The 18,490-nt window shown below is 41.4% G+C and overlaps 2 protein-coding genes across 5 annotated transcripts in view; one reads left to right on the plus strand and one right to left on the minus strand.

The window, feature by feature from the left end:
• Positions 1-33: 33 nt before the first annotated feature.
• LOC131460229 (uncharacterized) overlaps positions 34-18,490 on the minus strand; it is a 22,479-nt gene continuing 4,022 nt past the window's right edge. The window contains exons 1-3 of one of the 3 annotated variants that reach the window (XM_058630525.1): positions 7,624-7,972; positions 4,207-5,378; positions 34-3,033 (exon numbers count right to left, since the gene is read on the minus strand). In XM_058630525.1, the coding sequence (XP_058486508.1) occupies positions 2,674-3,033; positions 4,207-5,241 (1,395 nt within the window). In that variant the 5' untranslated portion in view covers positions 5,242-5,378; positions 7,624-7,972 and the 3' untranslated portion in view covers positions 34-2,673. The other 2 variants (XM_058630527.1, XM_058630526.1) reach the window with 2 other exon arrangements.
• si:ch211-253b8.5 (dysbindin) overlaps positions 13,110-18,490 on the plus strand; it is an 18,673-nt gene continuing 13,292 nt past the window's right edge. For both annotated transcript variants that reach the window (XM_058630528.1, XM_058630529.1), the window contains exon 1: positions 13,110-13,298. In XM_058630528.1, the coding sequence (XP_058486511.1) occupies positions 13,250-13,298 (49 nt within the window). In that variant the 5' untranslated portion in view covers positions 13,110-13,249. The remainder of the gene's footprint in view (positions 13,299-18,490) is intronic.

The following is an 18,490-nucleotide window of genomic DNA, read 5'->3' on the forward strand; positions in this document are numbered from 1 at the left end:
AAGACCTGCTCTGTGATCAGGCTTACAGCAGCCTGCCTGACCTAACTGTGACATCATATTTGAGACCACATGGTCCACGTATCAGTGTTCTTAAAGCGGAACTATGCCAGGATTTTAGCCCTAATTCATCAGCTTAGGAGTCATTGTGACGGTTAAATGGTTTGTTGTGGGGAGATAGGGGCTGTTTCCAAACCAGCCTTGCACGGTCAGGGCTGCCGACCCAGAGTCCTCGGTATCGGGAGGTCTTGTGAGAAAGATGAATTGCTTCACGGTTCACGGCTTAATCATGGCAGAGAAAACAATTGTTGGAGGTAGCAAGGAAAAGGAAACGTGTGACCATTCATTTGAGAACACAGAAGCATGCGAAATGGATGACAACCGGCATATGTTCACTGGCTCTGTCGAAAACAAATGCACATGGCCAAGAGAGGGGAGCGTCAGCTGTATTGGTAGACAATTGATAGATGGACGTTCATGGTGGCGTCGTATAAATATGTACTCCAAAACTGTCGAGCTCATAGAGTAAACGGCCAAAAAGCGACCTGGCTGAAATTCCACTTTAAAGGTCTAGTGTGTAAGAATGAATGATATCTAATGGTGAGCCAGCAGATTGTAATCAATTGGACTTGTTGCTCTCCCCTCTATTTCCCAAGAGCATCAAGGAAAGAATGTTGGAAAGGATATATAAACTTCTGCTTCAGCTCTGGCTGGCCGGTCCATTTGGGCTCCTGTGGAGACATGATGGCAGTCCAAGATTGCAGCCTCAGTAAAGCAAGGCCTTTGCTTAAAGTACATATATTAGGCTCATTCTAAGGCCACCAAAACCAAACTAATTTAATTTTAAAACAATTACACATGGGTATTATATTAAAGTTCTGCCAAAAATCCCTCCTAAACGACACTGGACCTGAACTGTGCACTCATGAGGTAAAGACATCACAGCACTGACACATGACACTGTAAGGTGATTACGGATTGTGCCTTTAAAAGAATTCAGAATAGCACAGGCTAAGAAAGCAAAGCACATCCTCCACACAATGTTTGCATATAATGACACGGCAAACTAATCATTTACACTGACGTTCACCGAGAAGCTCGACGACTACATCACAGCCCACACTGATACAAACACACAATTACATCTGTCATTGCAAATAGAAAATAGAGGTAGAAGCGTGAAATTAAATCCTCCCGACACGATTACAAAGGTGTTGATTGTCGTTGTGAAGTCCCCACTCAAACTCAAAAAGTGAAGAACTCTTTCATGTTCGGCAGAGGAGAGAAAAACTTTTAAGTGACATCACCAGCGAAGCAACAACCTGAGAGAAGGTGCAGTAATATGCAACATTCTGCCTCACAAGATATCAGGAAACAGATGTTAGCGATGAATATGACGGTGTTAGAGTTAGGGGTCAGGGTCAGTGTGGATAGAATGTCTAGTACAGCACTTCTCTGTGTGCTGTTTCCATCTCAGAGTTCAGAATGTCCTGTTTAGGATGTGCACGCCATGATCTATTGAGTTCTCACTTGAACGCAGCAATGAAACATTGAGACGAGCTGCTCAAAAATGGCAGAGAGTATAGTTCAAAGCGTCCTGTGAAAGACGAGAGGGACGACTGGAATTTCTGTAACGCAGAGCTCCAAAAAAGGACTCGGAGATACTCAAGGAACTTGAAGCAAACATTACGCTACGTTATGTCTGTTGTACTTGTTGACTAGAATAGACTTGATTACTTATTAGCATTAGCTGCCAAGGTAACTCTGTTTATTTAACTGTGTGCTTAACTGTGACAACCTGTGGAGCATATTGGACCTTTAAAGGATATTGGCTGGTTCTAAGCTGCTGAGTATGATCCCATCAATTGGAAATTAAAACAATATTATTCCCACATACAGTACATATGCATTAAGCTTGCACACTTTCCCTCGAACTCACTGCCTCTGCTTAGTCTTACAGAGGTTCTGTGTGTTACAGGAGAAGAGGCTTCTTGAGCTTTTTGCTTTTTGAAGATTTCATTTTTAACTTCAACTAATGCAATCATTGCTGACGTACCTTTACAAATACACGCATAGCCACTCGATTAGGTACACCTGTGTCACTGCGTCTTAATGCAAATGTCTCATCAGTCAACCACATGGCAGCAACTCCATGTAGACATGGTGAGTATTTCAGAAACTGATTATCACACACGAGTATCTCCAGGTTTTACAGAGAATGGTCCGAAAAAAAGAGGAAACATTGCCTCGCTGACGCCAGAGGTCAGAGGAGAATGGCCTGTCTGGTTCGAGACGACAGAATTGTAACTCAAAATAAGCACTCATGACAACCAAAGACCATCTCTTCATGCACAACACACATCATGACTTCAAGCAGATGGGCTACAGCAGTAGAAGACCACACCAGGTGCCACTCCTGCCACTTGATAAAGTGTCAAGTGTACCTAATAATGTGGACAGCAAGTGCTCACGAGTCCTCCTGAGGATCGTGTCAGTTATTGTGCTGCTTCAGATTTACTCCTTAGATGTCATTTAAAAACATACATACAGTCATGCACAGATATACGATTCAGGAGGTAGAGAGAAACAGAAAAAAAAAAAAATACAGGCTGAAGATAGCGGCGCTTAATACAGAGACTGACTTGTTATCTGCCCATAAACAAGTGGCCTTCCTTTCTACATGCAATTAGTCTCTGGGTGTCTCAGATCAGGGGCTGAACAGTGTCTCCTCCTCCCTGCCACTGCCACCCTCCTCTCCCCCCCAGCTGGCTCCTGCGGCTCTGGGAGAACCTGTGGTTGTGATAGCTTTAGGGGCTCAAACCCCCCCGCTGACTTCCTGGCTGAGGTTTTTGGCTCCAGGGTAGCTGATGGTGGAGGCTGTGTGGCTGAGACGGGCGTGAGGGCCAGGCAGACGTCCCCCACACTGAGCTGACGGCACTGCAGGCCACAGAGGCGGGCAGTTCTCTGAGGGCTGCACGAGGACCAGCCCTGCCCACGCACAAAGAACGGATACTCCATGTAGACATCCACCACCTCCTGGCAGAGGGAGACATACAGAGAACAAGAGGACAACAGTTAAAGGTTCATGTGTGAGAATTATAGTGAGGTAACAACAAACAGAGGACTCCTCCACTCAGGGAACTACGGTGGCCTTTGCATACCAGAAATCATATAAATGCTCTTCACAACTTTCTCCTCTCTCTTTCCTTCTCTCCCTTTCATTGGTTTAATACATCAGACGTATGAGGGTGAAGTCACTTTTATACATTCATTCTACTTCAAAACATGAAATGCTTTCTCTGGACGGTTTGTCTGCAGTGGTTGGGGCAAGATGGTGATCTGCATAAAGCAAGGCCTTGGCCAAAAACACATTTAAACAAAAGCTTATTCCAAAGCTACAAAAACCCAAATCATTTAAATATTAAAACACCTATAATACACTTATAAAAACATGCTCAAAGCATTGTCATGGATAGTAATTATGCCACTAAACACTGGACCTTAAAGAGATACTTTACTTTTTAATTTTTTTTTACATTATATTTTTTATCTTCCAGATTCAAGAGTCTTTATTGTCAATTACTTGATAACATCGTTGCCAGTCATTTTTAAGTACCTTTGTTACATTACACTTGCAGCTCACACATTGGTCCACTAGGTGGTGGTGGAGTTCATATTTGGATCACTTCTTTCTGCTGAATTAATGCCAAGCAGCAAAGATAAAGCAACTTGGAAGCATTTATTGATTTCAGACTTGTTTGACACCATTAAGGTTTTTGATTTTTTTTGGGGGGGGGGGGGGTTTCACATGAAAAGTTACAGTATGTCTGTATTACAGTATGTAAATAAAAGTGCCTTTGTCTCAAATATCAGTGTAACTGCTGAAAGTTCAAATGTGTTATTAAATTCTGATATCATCCATTTTTATTGTTATTTTAACAATTTCAGGGAAAACTGAAACTCCTTAAGCTTTAAGTCCTTAGACTAAATCTCTTTTTAAATGAACAACAACCAAAATTAGCAGAAGAGTTGCCACTGAAAATTATTGACTTTGAAGGGGTGCCCTTTGTCACTAGAGCCCATGCCCCCTTAAATGATTGCACACACCACTGGTTGTTTTAATTCCCTACGTGACCTGAATGCATCACTTTTGTAAACAAAAGGATGACCTCTCTGAATGATGAATACCACACTGTGATTGTGCATCACCTGCGACTGCAGGTCGTGCAGTAGGACGAGGAGGCGCGAGATGGAGGAGGGCGAGGTTGGCGTCGAGATGTTCTGCACTGTGCAGCAGCTCAGGCGCAGGTCTGGACAGGCCAGTGATCCCAGCAGGAAGTCCTCCGTCTGCAGGTGCTCCACTCGTCTCAGCCGCCCGTCTCTGAGCTCGATGAGTGTGCCGGCCACAAAGTGAGGGAGCAGCCAAGGGAAATGGTTAGGAGGAGAAGAAGAAGAAGAAGAAGAAGAAGAAGAAGAAGAAGAAGCGTGTTTGGAAGAGGGCACAGGTGGAGATCTTGATGCATCCTCTTTCATGGAGGTATATAAGGTGTTTGAGTCATCGCCAGGGGAAACTCTTCTGAAGGGACCTCCAGAAACAGAGTGCCTGACAAAGTCAAATTGGTCCTCGTGTGGAGAGTGAGGTAGGCAAATGCTCAACGATGGTGGAGTTATTTTTTCAGCCCTAGGATAAAAATCAACCTTCCTTTCTCTTCTCCTTGTGTATGGTCCTTTGTATCGGCCATTACTCTGCCGATCCCTGTCTCTTAGTATCTTCAGCTGCTCCCAGCCGTACCTTTCACCCATGTGGAGACCATCAGAGACCAAAGAGGGCTGGTGTGGATGGCCCGGGTGGACTACAGGTGTGCTAGATGAGTGTCTGTTGTGCTGATAGTGCTGGGAAAAGTGCCACCCGGAGTGCAGGGGGTTGAACTCTCTCCACTCTGTCCAGCCATGAGGCTCCCTGAATGCAGATAGCGTATGAGGAGTGGGCCTACTGGATGTGTGAAGCTGCGTCCAGGGCTGGTACAGAGCAGGAACGCGCCTCGGAACAGGCTGAAATGGGCCTGTGTGTGTTGACTTAAAGTCACTGTTGTTCTTGTATGGATACGGTGCCTTAAATGTTGCAGCATCACACTGCTGCTGCTGCTGCTGCTGCTGTGATGGTGAGCTCAGTCTTTGGTCCCTCTTCTTCAGCGGAAGGTTGTCCCTGTCTGGGACGGCAGCCGGGCTCGGTGTGAAGCTCATTGGCTCACACTGCCTGTCACTCACACTGGTACTGCGTGTCCTCCTGCAGGAGTTGAGGTGGTGTTGTTATCATTTGATGCAGACTCCATTAGTCTTATGGCAAGCAGGGCAGATATGAGGTCCAGTGTCATCACGATCTGAAATGTAGCAGAAACCAACATTTTTACAAATGTCATACCTCTAAAGCTGAAAAGAAAAATCACTTTAACTTCAATTTCTCCTCTGCCACAAACTCCCCCTCTCCCATCTGAGCGTGCCACCTGTCTGCCTGTAAATATCCCCTTTGCAACGATGAGCCATCAGCTTCAAATTAAGGCTTTCCAACCACCAATTTCTATATTGATGGGGTTTAGGTTGATTGACGTCGCCAAGTCTCCAAAGGAAAAAGTTACTATGGTAACAAAGTAGAGCACCGTGTGATGAAGGAATGATAGCGAGGGAAAGACAAAGTGAAAGGTCGAGCGTGGATGTAAGATTATGGGTAAATTCACTTTACGGTTGAAAGGATCTTTCAGAGAAAGGTTCCAGTGTGTCTAAAAGGTAAAGGATGTTAAATGTTTTTTTGGAACACAATTAAGGAAAAACTGATTTTAGCCACTTAACAAGAGGATATAATAAAATCTACAATAACTTAAGTCTGCAGTCAAAGTGAAGTATGTAAATGGCTCATTCAAAGCACCAAAGTCCATTGAGAAAATCAACCATTTTACATCACGGCACATGGGAGCTGTTTATCCACAGTTGAACTATGTTGTTTTGTGACTATGGTGTTTCAAACAAGGTTCACACACCTAGGCTGACATCAAATTAAAGGACTTTTCAAGGACCTTTCAGGACTAACAGTGAGGTAAAGCAGCAAACGTCAGTGCCTCATACAACCACACTTCGAAAAAAACCTGAACAAGAATAAGCACAAATAAAACAATAAAGTCATATTTGTCTTATTATCTATTCTTGGTGAATTCGATGGTTCATTTCATTTCATTTCCCAGGAGATGTTTGCTGGAGGCTTTAAGAGAATTTAAATAAAAAACAAAAAAACAACAACAACCCTGAACTATCCCTTTAAACACACATTGCTCCACTTTTCTTGCTGGATTTAAGTGGTCTGCAACACCTCAAGCTACTGAAACCCCATCATCCTCCTTACATGAATGCAGAGTGAGTCAGTGCACTCAGGACTAAATATAAGCACCACACACACACACACACACACACACACACACACACACACACACACACACACACACACAGAGTTTCTTACCTACTCAATGACCCTGCAGAAACATGGTGATGCAGGAAGGTAAAGAGAAGAACTGACCTGTTTAACAGCCTTGTCAATGCAAAGCTCACCTCACTGAATGTCTCAATTAATGATGACATCACCACAGCTGAGCTTATGCCACTGAATGGACCTCTTTGACTCTCTCTGACTGCTATGTCTCTGATATGAGCCGTTTCTCTAAACCTCTAAACCTCTAAACCCAAAAACCTGGTCCTGTCCGAATGAGGACGAACCTCATTTTCTGAGGAACTGGTTAAGTTAAGGGCTAAGATTTGATCTGTGGTTAGGTTAGGGTTATCCAAATGAATAGAAGTCAATGCAAGAGTCCTTAAAAGGATAGCTGCGCGAACCTCTGTGTGTTTATGTGTGTGTGTGTGTGTGAGAGAGATCAAACATTCCTGTATGAACCCTTAGCATTATACCATGAGACATGACTTGATAAGTGTTTAGTCAGATAAACGCCCGCAGTGTAAATGGAAATTCATTCAAATGGCATCCAGGTATTGGCTACTTACTCACAATGACTAACACACAGGCAGGTACTGTGCTGTGTATACTGCATGACTGCATCATGACCCAGACAGGACTGTAGTGTCACGTTGTCCAGCCGCAACAACCGTATATGATGTGACCACTTCACAACAGCTTGTTAATCTATGGAAATTCAACTTCAGAGTTAGTTTGAACCTAAATCGCCCCCAAAAAACAGATTTTGACACAACTGAGGAAAACACCGACCTACACATACTATTTCTATATGTTATTTTACTTATATTTTACCCTACATTTTGTTTCTGTTCTTATTTTTTTTACCGTTATTCGTATTTTACTACATTTTGCTGCTAGTTTTCCCTGTAGGAGACAAATAAAAGTGCATCCTACCTTATCTTACAATTTGCATCCAGAGTTAGCTACTGCACATCACATTATCTGTTACTGTAGTTAAAAAGAATGATGAGATGATGAGATGAGGTGGTTGTCGGGAGACTTACATGGTTCTCCATCCTTCCATCCATCCATGATTTTTGCACATTCATCTTCACATTACTGTAGAATACATCCAGCCACACATGAACACAGATGACACACACACACACCTGTCTGCCTTGTGTCGTCCTCGCAGGTGAAAAAGCAAGAAACACAGCAGAATGAACAGAAGCATCCAGACAAGCTCTACAGACTATCATCAGACACACTCTCCCTCCTTTTCTCTTCTCTCTCTCTCTCTCCCTCCCACTCGCTTTTTACATTTACACTCCCACTCTACTCAGTCAGTCAGTCCTGTTAACCTTTCTCAGACAGATTTGATGTTTCTCCCTCTCCCTTCTCTTCTTTTCTCTCTCACATCTGAACTTGCTCACCCCCGGTGTTTGCCGTTGAGTAGCACTCTCAGCCTCTCTCTCCCTCATCTGTAATCACCCTCCTCTCTCCATATTCCATGCTCTCTCTCTCTCTCTCCTTTCCAGCTCCATGTAGCTCTCTGTTGTTGTGTGTATAATTAGAAATGAGACTGCTGTGCAACTCCTCAGCTGACGGTAGGCGTACGGCTGCCTGATGGCTTTGGCGCTTTGCCTGGTGGAGTGAGGGCGGGAAACGGTTTGCTTTAGACTTCCTAGCATGGACACACTTGCACATGCAATCATTGGGACACATCTGCCACATCTGGTCCGAGCAGTCACTCGTTCATCCTCTCCCGCGTTTCTCACCTTGGGTGCATTATGTGAGCGAGGTTCTTGTCCTGAATGAGCGAGACACCAAACAGAATAATTGCTTTGAAATGGTCAGTAATTGCTCCCGACCAACAAGCTCAAAGGTCAACACTAAGTACTGAAGATAACTGTGTGCGCAGCGACTTCTGCAGAGCATGTAAGCAGCTAATCCTGTGGTCGTGTCTGCATCCTTCCCAGTACATTTTTCCCTCACTTTCCTCTTGCTCGCTTGCCAATCTCTTTCAGCTTATTCTGAAACAAACACACAAACACACACACACACACACACACACACACACACACAAAGAGAGGTTGGCTTTTGCACAGCAGCTGTGGTCCCAGCTATTGATTCTGCAAGGCCTCAGCAGGTGAACCCCCAGTCATGAGAAAGCCCACGCATAGTTTAGTTTGAGGTGAAGAGGATTTCTCACTTTGAGTCACATTATACTTCCTCTGCCCACTCTCTCTCTCTCTTTCTCTCTCTGTGTGTGTGTGTGTGTTTGTGTGCATTTTCAGAACCCACAGACACACTTGTGTTGCCACAGTTGTGAGGACATTTTTTAAAACACAATGCATTCCCTATAGCCCCTGTAACTGTAACACAACAGTTTTGTTTTATACATTTTCAGTTTCATGCACAAGCAGCACAACAGCAACAAAAACTAAATAATCAATCTTACAGGTTTAGACGAATCAAACGCACACACAAAAAAACGAAACTGCAGGCAAAAGAAAATCCCCTCATGTAGGATACAAACACACCAGCCACTACAAAGACATCTACAGGCCATAATAGTTCTTCAACCCTATATGCTTACATACAGTGTATACTAAACCTCTCCATACCCAATGAGCTTGAGGTTTGTGCACATTCTAACAAAAAAGCCATTATAGATTGTGAAGATGTCCTCACAATTTCAATTTCACACCAAATGTTGTCCTTATTACCCGATAAAAACATGCACGCACACACACACACACACACACACTGGTGAAAGTTCATGGTGTGTTTAGGCTCTGCGTTGCAATGTTTGCTAGCTCGTGCACATTTTAGGTTAAACCACAACCACTGACATTTACAAAGAGCATGCTTATTTTTTCTTATTTTTTTTTATGGCTATAAATCACCGGTCACTCCCACCACTTCCCAACTGCTCTGTTACAGCTTGTTTTGTAGTTTCAGTTGCTTGGGCACAGATGCCAATGTGCGAGTTTCGGTCGCTCCAGTAGACGCAAGCAGATTTGTTGTGAAGTCATTGTCTTAGACAGCAAATGGTCATTTTTACTGTGCGAGGAGGAGCGCAGAGCCACATCAGATGTAGTTAGACGAGAGCAAGTGATGGTCATGGACATCATGAAGATGTAACTCAGTGCATTGTTAAGATGTAGTCGAGTAGAAAGCCATGTTGTAATGTTTTTTATATATGTTATTTACATTACTAGCAACTTTTACTGCACTACATTTCCTCATTAAATTGTGTACTTTCACTCCAATACATTGCCCCTAACTATCTATGTTAGAAGAAGAAGAGTTGGTAAATGGTCTGTATTTATATAATGTTTTTCTAGTCTTGATGACCACTTAAAGCTGCTTTACACTACAGGTTTGCCATTCACACACATTCACATGCTTCCGGCACAGCCGGCAGGAGTAACGTGGAGTTAAGTTATGTGGCTTTGGCACATAGACTAGCAGAGGTGGGACTCAAACCCACAACCTTCCATTTGAAGGACAACTCCACCGTCGCTCAATGCAAACTCCCACATTTTTTAATACTTTACATATACAGTACATAGTACATTTTATATCAGTAAGTACATTAAATGTCATATTACTCAAGTAATTTGTAAAAGCTGTCTTCAAGTCAGTCATTTTCTATTAAGATACTTGTACTTTTAGTCAAGGATCCCTTTTAGGTAGGTACATAAGACAGGTAGAAAGTAAACGCTCATGTATGTAATGGAGTAAGTGAAAAGTCGGTACACATGGCGACAGTAAAAAAGAAAATGTACTTCATAACATCAAACTACTGGCAGACTTGACTATTTAAAAGCCTCTGTCAAACGGAGCTTTAATATTATTGCAAAAAAGACAATGATGTGATGCTGTTTTGTAGTACAGTTTAGAGCACGTGTCAAACTCAAGGCCCGGGGACCACATTCAGCCCGCCATGTAATTGTATTCGGCCCCTCGAGATAAATGTTGTGTCTTTCCTGCTCCTCATTACTAGCAAATATCAAGTTGCGTCGCCCGTGAAAAGAAATAAACAAATTAAATGTGGGTTTTGAAAACACAGAGCCGGAAACAAGAGGGGGGTTCAAGGGGGCTCAGCCTCACTTTGTTCTTCTCTTTTTGCTTCATACGTCTAATAAAAATGACTTACGACAGCAACTTATTGTCTAAGATACGTTATATGTGACTACAGGACAGACAGATGGAAACTGCATTACCATACAACAGATTTCAGTGGAAATCATTCATATATTATTTACCTACAGAATTACAGAAGGGCTAAATATCAACATTGGCAGTTATATACACATCAGTTAGAGTAAAGGGCATAAATGTAGAAAAGTGGTAAATATTATGAATTTTGTTTCTTTATTTAATCTATAAGCTTTGTGTGTTCTGAATTTTATATTATTTGACCTCGTCGGGCCCTCGACCTGGACATAGTTTTCTGTTTTGCCCGCTCTGGACTTGAGTTTGACACCCCTGGTTTAGAGGAAGTGGAGCTGGTAGCTGTTCACCACTAGATGGTGTCAAGCACATACAAGCTGACACACACACACACAAGTAAGCCACTGTTTTTAAACTATTTAAAAGCCCTCCAATTATATGATTTCTTTATATTTATCGTGAAATAAACGTGAAATATTATGTCACATAGACTGATCTGTTGATATACGGCTACAGTACTGTCTAAAAATGAGATTATTTATTGCTTTTATTATACTAAGACCAATAAATTATTACGGCTGATTACTATGAATCATTTATTTTCGAATAATCAGCACTGGCCCTTTATTTATTATATATTGATAAACGTAAGGTTTATTTGTCAGTTTCAAGGATTAAATATTTAGTTTCCACACTTTTTTATAATTTCAAAGATGTAAGAGCACTGCAGGGTATGCAGTGTAAAATACAGACTGGAGAGACCAACCGTGAGCGTTGTTCTACAAATGTTTATCTGAGTTTGGCGTCTTTGTGTGTAATTTATCATATTTAGACAGGGGAAGGGAGGAAAATGTCAGCTAAACATACCAGCCAAAAATAAATATGGAAATCACATATTGGCATCGGCCACAGGAAAATCCATCAACTTTTTTTAATCTGTGTCATACAGTTATATTAAATTGTATAACAGTTGAAACCAAGTCACAAGTTTTTTTTCTGAACAAAATGTTCTGTATAAAAAGGAAAAGGCACGTGTTATTACTATACTGACTAAAGAACGAGCGCAATGAGAGAAATCTGTGTCTGCAAATAATAAAACAAGCTGTCAGTTTATTCTGTCATCACTCTAAGTCGAAGAAACTCTGCTTACCAAACTCACTCTCAAGAGCACATTACTTTTAAAATCCCAGTTATTCATGCAGAATGGAGGAAAATGGCAGTTGTTTAGTTTGGTTCCTTTAAAGGAAAAGAAAAGCCTCACACACGTTCACAAACACTTCAGTTCAGTCCACTCGTATCCAAAGCACAAGCTTTCATTCACAACACCTTTCTCATAACAACAACCTTCATCTCTTCAGTTTGGTGAAGATGGCCCTTTTAGAGCACATACGCGTACAGATAAATCTGAAACTGGTGACAAGAGAGACAATGATCTGAGATCACTTGAGTTATTGGTCTCCATCTTTGAGAAAATGTTTGTGGTTTTAACTTTAATCTCGCTGTCATTTTATAAATAGCTTTTCATTTTTTTATAGTATTTTAACTCGTTCCCTCATAGCATTCGTTTTTAGTGCCTTTTTCATGTTTCTGTCTGTGTTTTATCTTGTTTTCTTTTTGTCTGTGCTGCTCAAAGTGGCTCTGTGGGACCCCCCCCCCCCCATCTCGTTGTAACCCCCCAGTACAATGACAATAAAGGTGAATCTGAATTTTTATTCTCCTTCTCCATTTACACGAGCAGGACTCTCAGTAACTATAACTGAGTTAGAACCATTTTTTATTTTTTTGTTATAAATAAAACCTTTATTTAACCAGATAAAAGACCCATTGAGATGCAGACCTCTTTCACAACAGTGACCTGGCCAAGAAAGGCAGCAGCACACATCATAGCTAATAAAAAAAATAGATAAGAGTTATAAAACAAACATTGAAATATAAAAGTTTGGAGGGTATTTCAAGCAGAGGGGGCAGAGAAACTGAAAGCTTTTTTTCCCCTCAGTAATCATTAATCATTACTGAAGGACATTTTAGATACATAATGCACATGCTTCTGTTTGAATCATTGTGACATGTCTGTCTTGTAAAAGAGCTGGTTTGTATTTGTGTTCCTCATTTCATTTCATTATTGTATAACCTTAATTTGTGTAGTGAGCATTAGAGCTTTCTTTGTTTCTTGAACTTGAAATATATTTCTTTCTTTCTTTCTTAATAAGCGACAGTGGGTAAGGAAGTTGAGGGTAGGAGGATAAAAATAACAAAGGCATGTGTCTGTCTCTCCTTGGTATTTTCCACTCTGTTACACAAAATCCCTCCTTCGTCCCTCTCCTCATCCCTTCCTGGCCACCCGCCTCAGCTCCTCCCTCCTCCCCGTCATTGGTCAGCTGGTCGGCTCCACAAAGCCACAAACTTGTTCTCGCCTGATCCAAGTGGCTTAGAGTCCAGTGAATGGGGGAAGAGGAGAAGACAGGAGAGCAGCAGCAGCAGCAGCAGCAGCAGCAGCAGTAGTGACTGTGGCTCAGAGGAGGAGCAGAGAAGGAAGAGGAGGAGGAGGAGGGAGACGACTGGCTGCCTCTCTGCTTAACTCTCATTTATTTCCCACGATTCTTCACCAGCAACATGAGCTCCTCATCCTCATCCAACAGCCTGCACAATAGACGCCTGCCCTGTGAGTAATTCATTCATTCATTAATAACTTGAACTGCAGCTTTTAGTTTAAGGAAGATATTTAGACACGTGACCTGTAGTTTGGTCCATTTCCCGGGTTTTCATAGATGTGGACAATGACAGCAGAGAGGAGGAATGTCGTCTCCATGTTTGGTTGACAGGCTAACAACACACAAAGTACAAACTCAAACTTTGTTTTTTCCACCTTTTCCAACCACATGTGAACGCCACTGTTTAAATTCCAACAAAATGTGTCACAGTCATTTTAAGGGAGTTTAAAAACTTTTTTTTTTTACTTTTCATCTTACAGTTTCAATTGATCCAGCTCTCACATTTCTATAATGGTAAATGTAAATGGTTTGTATTTAAACTGTATATAGTAACACTCTTCTGGTCTTGATGACCACTCAAAGCTGCTTTACACTACAGTTTTTGCCCTTCGCCAATGCACACCTATTCACACCTATTCACTCTTGCCCAATGACACATTGGCATGAAGTCTTGTGGAGCTGGGAATTGAACCCACAACCTTCAATGTGAAAGATGACTACCAATGAGCTGTGCATTTTACAGAAAATAGGCATCACAACAAACCTCCAAAGCAACATAACTGTTTATGATACAAAGAGCAATTAAATTAATTAAATTAAATTGAATTAATGAGTGTGAGGTAGTGTGAGTCATCTTTCAACTTGAAGGTTTGATTCATTGATACATGCCGATGTGTCCTTGGGCAAGACACCATGTTAACCCCATGTTGCTCCTGCGTGTGAATAGTGCTGTATGAAAGTGTGAGTGAATGGTAAAACTGTTGTGTAAAGCAGCTTTGAGTGTTCATCAAGACAAACAAAGTGCTATATAAATATAGACCATTTACAGTGTTAGTGTGTGTGTTCTTGTATGGGTAAGGACATTTTGACCTTGTCGGGACATTTCATCTGATCCTCACAACTCAAAGGGGCTTTTCATGTTTAAGACTTAGGGTTAGACACTTAGTTGTGATGGTTAAGGTTAAGGTAAGGGGCTAGGGAATGCATTATGTCTATGATATGTCCTCAGTTAGATACAAAAACAATTGAGTGTGTGTGTGTGTGTATTGTTGTGTTAATGTGACTTGTCCAAGAGCAATGTCAGCCAAAGATCGGTCAGGAATTTTGAATCATCACCCTGAGTAATGCTCACTAATACTTAGTGAATCGGTCACACACTCTTTCCCACATCCACACACACAGAGTGAGCGAGTGAGTGTGTGAATGAGTGAGTGAAGCAGGCTTGGATTGAGGCCACCGCACAGCTCCAGACAAAGATCTCTTATTTCTAATGGGATTGTGCCTGCAGATCTCATCAGAGCTGACTGATTGACTGCAGTGGGGTCTCTGCACACACGCACACACACACACACACACACACACACAGATACAACCTGAAATTGAATTAGTCCCGGTGAGATCAGTGTGTGATTTCATGATGCTAAAAACATTCTGGACTGTGCAGAGAAGACGCCTCCCACCTGTTGCTTGCTCGACCCCCTCCCTCCCACCTCCTGGCATCTGTGCTTATAGTCTGTCATGTTGCATTATGATTATTGTGGCAGTGTGCCCGGGAGAGGCACATCGCTGCATGTGCTGCAGAGTGAAGGACTGACCAGCTGCAGCAAGCATGTTACTCTCAGCAGGGTACCCTGTGTAAAAGGAAATGTTTCTGTTCTAAATGAGCCCAGTCCCTTTCTCACTGTAAACCACTGAAATCTACACTGGCTTAAGTCTCTGTTATAGCTTCAGTATGTTTTCCCATCATTAGGCAGCCTCTTCTGAGCAGAAACAGAGGTTTGTAACCCGCTCACTCTCCTGCACCAAACTCCATAGAGAAAATCTGTGTTTTTAGCTTGTGTGCACACAGTAGCTGCTGGTCACCTGCTGCTTCATGTGATACATGTGTGTCACTTACTGTAGGTCAATCTGAACTAAACATTATAAACACAGGAATCACGAAATAACATATCAGAAGTTACTAATGAAAGCAGTAGTTGATCAACAACTCCTTAACATAAAATTGTACATTTTTGGTGCAGGGAGTTAGCAGTTTGCAAAGCAACACAAACTTGCATTTTCTGTCAAAAAAAACACTGGCTGATGGAGAAATAAAGCTGCAAACATATTCTTTGAGCTCCACTTCATCTCTTTTGTTGTCCTAATAACCAAAGCACTTCCTTCCTTCTTGCCTATGTAAGTTGTGACATAAAATAAATCACATCCTGTGTATATAGTGCAGGAATATCACTGGACAACATGAGTTTATTTTAGGGTTTTAGCAAAAGGCTCACCTAATAAAATCAATCTTAAGAATATGTTGCCACTTCCAGCGGCTTTTCCAGGCTATAAGTTTGAAAACTACTCACTCTCCAGCACCAAAGTCCATTGAAAAAATATGTGTTTTTAGCTTGCAGAGACAAAGGAGCTGCTGGTCCACTGTTGCTTTGTTTGTTAAGTGTCACTGAGATAAACCCAAATGAAGGACCCACAATTCACACCCTTAAATCACAAAATAACACTTTTGAAGTCACTCATGGGGAGAAGTGTACAGCAACAACTCCCATGTACATTGATTGTAAAATTGCTGATTTTCTCTATGGACCTTGGTGAGTGGGTAGTGAGTGATTACAAGACTTAGACTTAAACTTACATAAATCGAGGTTTGACTGTCGTTGTTGAAGGAGAGGAAGAACTCCACAGAAATAACTGCGTCATTGCTTACCAACGTGAGGAAAGCTCACATGGTGCAAATACGCAGATCATTTTGGCATGTCAGAGCTATTTGTTCTATTATTTTTGTGGAATTATTCTAATCAGCCTTGCCTGGATTCTTGTAAAGCTGTGCAACTGTGTGGGACACAGATCCGCTCCTCTCATTAGTTCTCTAACAAATCCATCTAGTAACGATTCAGCTGAATCCTTCGAGTATAGACAGTGCGTTTAAAGCCTGCAGGCAGACTCTGAGTGTTTAGGGAAAGAAATCATCATGTGAACACTGCTTCTTATTTAAAACATACATTTCTCTGTTTGGTTTTGGTAATTTTTTTTAGAGTTTGTTCAATGAGGCACTGTTGGAAGGAACATGAGACCTCTGACGATCATAAAGAAAGTTGCCAACATGTTTTGTGGTGGTGGGAGATCACTGCACAAGTTCATTAATAGACCAAAAAAGCAACTCTGTGCTTATTGCTTAGCTGTTAAAGTCTCTCAAATGTGAAGATACTATCATGGCCTAACAGGCAGTAGCCTGGATGTGGTGAGTGATGGACGTTTTTCCTGACATATGGACCAACAATCAATCTATCGACTCTACAATCCCTCTCTGACCAAGTAGCTTTGATTATAGTATGGGAAGTTCAATCGCACACTACATGCTGTGCTTGCTGTTCAACTGCGGCTAGGCAACATAATATATCTATAGTTACTGTCAGCGTTTAGAGAGTGGAAGGATTGAGCAAACAAGAGGGAATGTACATTTTGCCCTCTGTTATCATGCATCTTCATTATTTTACCCAATGTATTATAAAAATACAAAGAAAAACTAAATGAGAAAATATTTACTTAGGCCACACGCTTGATCTACAAGCTTGTGTGTAGAGTGTCTACCTTGGATGGGAACAATATTATGGCTATGTCTATTCAGATTCAGTCATTCTTCCATACTGAAATAACCAAATAATGGGTTTTGATTTCATTTTCTAGGCCCAAAGAGGAAATTAGTAGATTTTTGTAGTGATTTGGATCTAGATTAGAAGCAAACAAACAAAAAAATACAATAATTAACGTACTAGATGAGATACTTAGTTATACAATGAAACTTTTCTTTGGTATCTCACAAACAGAAACTATAATGACAAATAAAGTATCTATAACATGGTTTTGATTTGTGAACCAAACTAGCACCTCATATACAGTGGGACATGTAGTTTGCTAACATCCCCTCATGTGTGCCCAAAGGCTGTAAAAATATTAAACCTAATTGACTGACAAGTTCACTTGGCATGCCCTCAAAAGGCAAAGGCCTTAGGGTGAACATCTACTGATCAACTGAAAAATGGTTTATCTCAGATAAAAAAATATGACCCCAGGGTGACAAACTGCTAAAGTAGTGACACTGAATAGAAGGTGAAGTTGGAGGCAAACTAGAAAACAATCTGAAGTGAGAAAACAGAATAAATACCAAATAGGAAAAAACTTACTATGACTGAAAAACCCCACAAAAAGTTACATTTACCTGAGCAGAAAGTCAGAGAAAGATTTGACACAGGTGTTATGTTATTGCTGCGTAGCCCTGCCCACCTCCCCACCCAAACAGAGATCTAATTAACCAGTAAGTGAATACACCCGTGTGACTGTGTGAGGCCATTTAGACAAAAGGAAGGAAATACTTCCACAATAGATGAATATAGAATATGCACAAAGCAAGCCATCATGACAGCATAAAGAAAAACAAAAAAAATAAAATCTACGCCTGCGATAGTTCCAGTATTTTAAGAAAACATATATTTGCCACTTTATCTCACCGTAACAAAGGCCTTTCTGACTGGAAACTGAAGTTTATAAATCGCCTCCCTCTGCCACACCAAAGGTCAGAGAGAAAATCAGTAATCTTATGCCACAGGAGACACAAGAGCTGCTGGTCGTCTGCTGCCTCATTTGATCATTTTGTTAAATTTGAACAAACGAAGGATTTCAAACACCGAAGGTCCCAAAACAACACATCAGCAACACATTTGAACTTAGTGATGATGGAGGCACCAGTGGATTAACAGCTTCTGTGTGCTGCTGTGAAAATAAAAATTGCTGATTTTCTCTATGGACTTCCTTGACTTTGAGAAGCAGCGACTGTCAGCAGCCAGGGAGTCAGTGTGACCTGTCACGTCTGTAATGGAAGCAACGATAGAAGGCGAAGCACACACACGAGTTGGTGGATTTCTATACCAGAATGAAAGAAAGAAGGAAGATACAGTTTTAAAAGAAAAATTACATTTGTTTTTGTTCAGGGCAGCAATACAAGAAAAGCAAATCACCAAATTTAAAAGCCATTGTTTAATTTTATTTGGAAGCTATTTATTCTTACACTAATCTATCAGCTTTGGAGTCATTGTGATGGTTAAATGTCTTGGTTGAGGTCTTGTGACGTCTTAGCCAGGTATCGGCT

Source organism: Solea solea, chromosome 6 (assembly GCF_958295425.1).
Source record: "Solea solea chromosome 6, fSolSol10.1, whole genome shotgun sequence".
NCBI lineage: Eukaryota > Metazoa > Chordata > Actinopteri > Pleuronectiformes > Soleidae > Solea > Solea solea.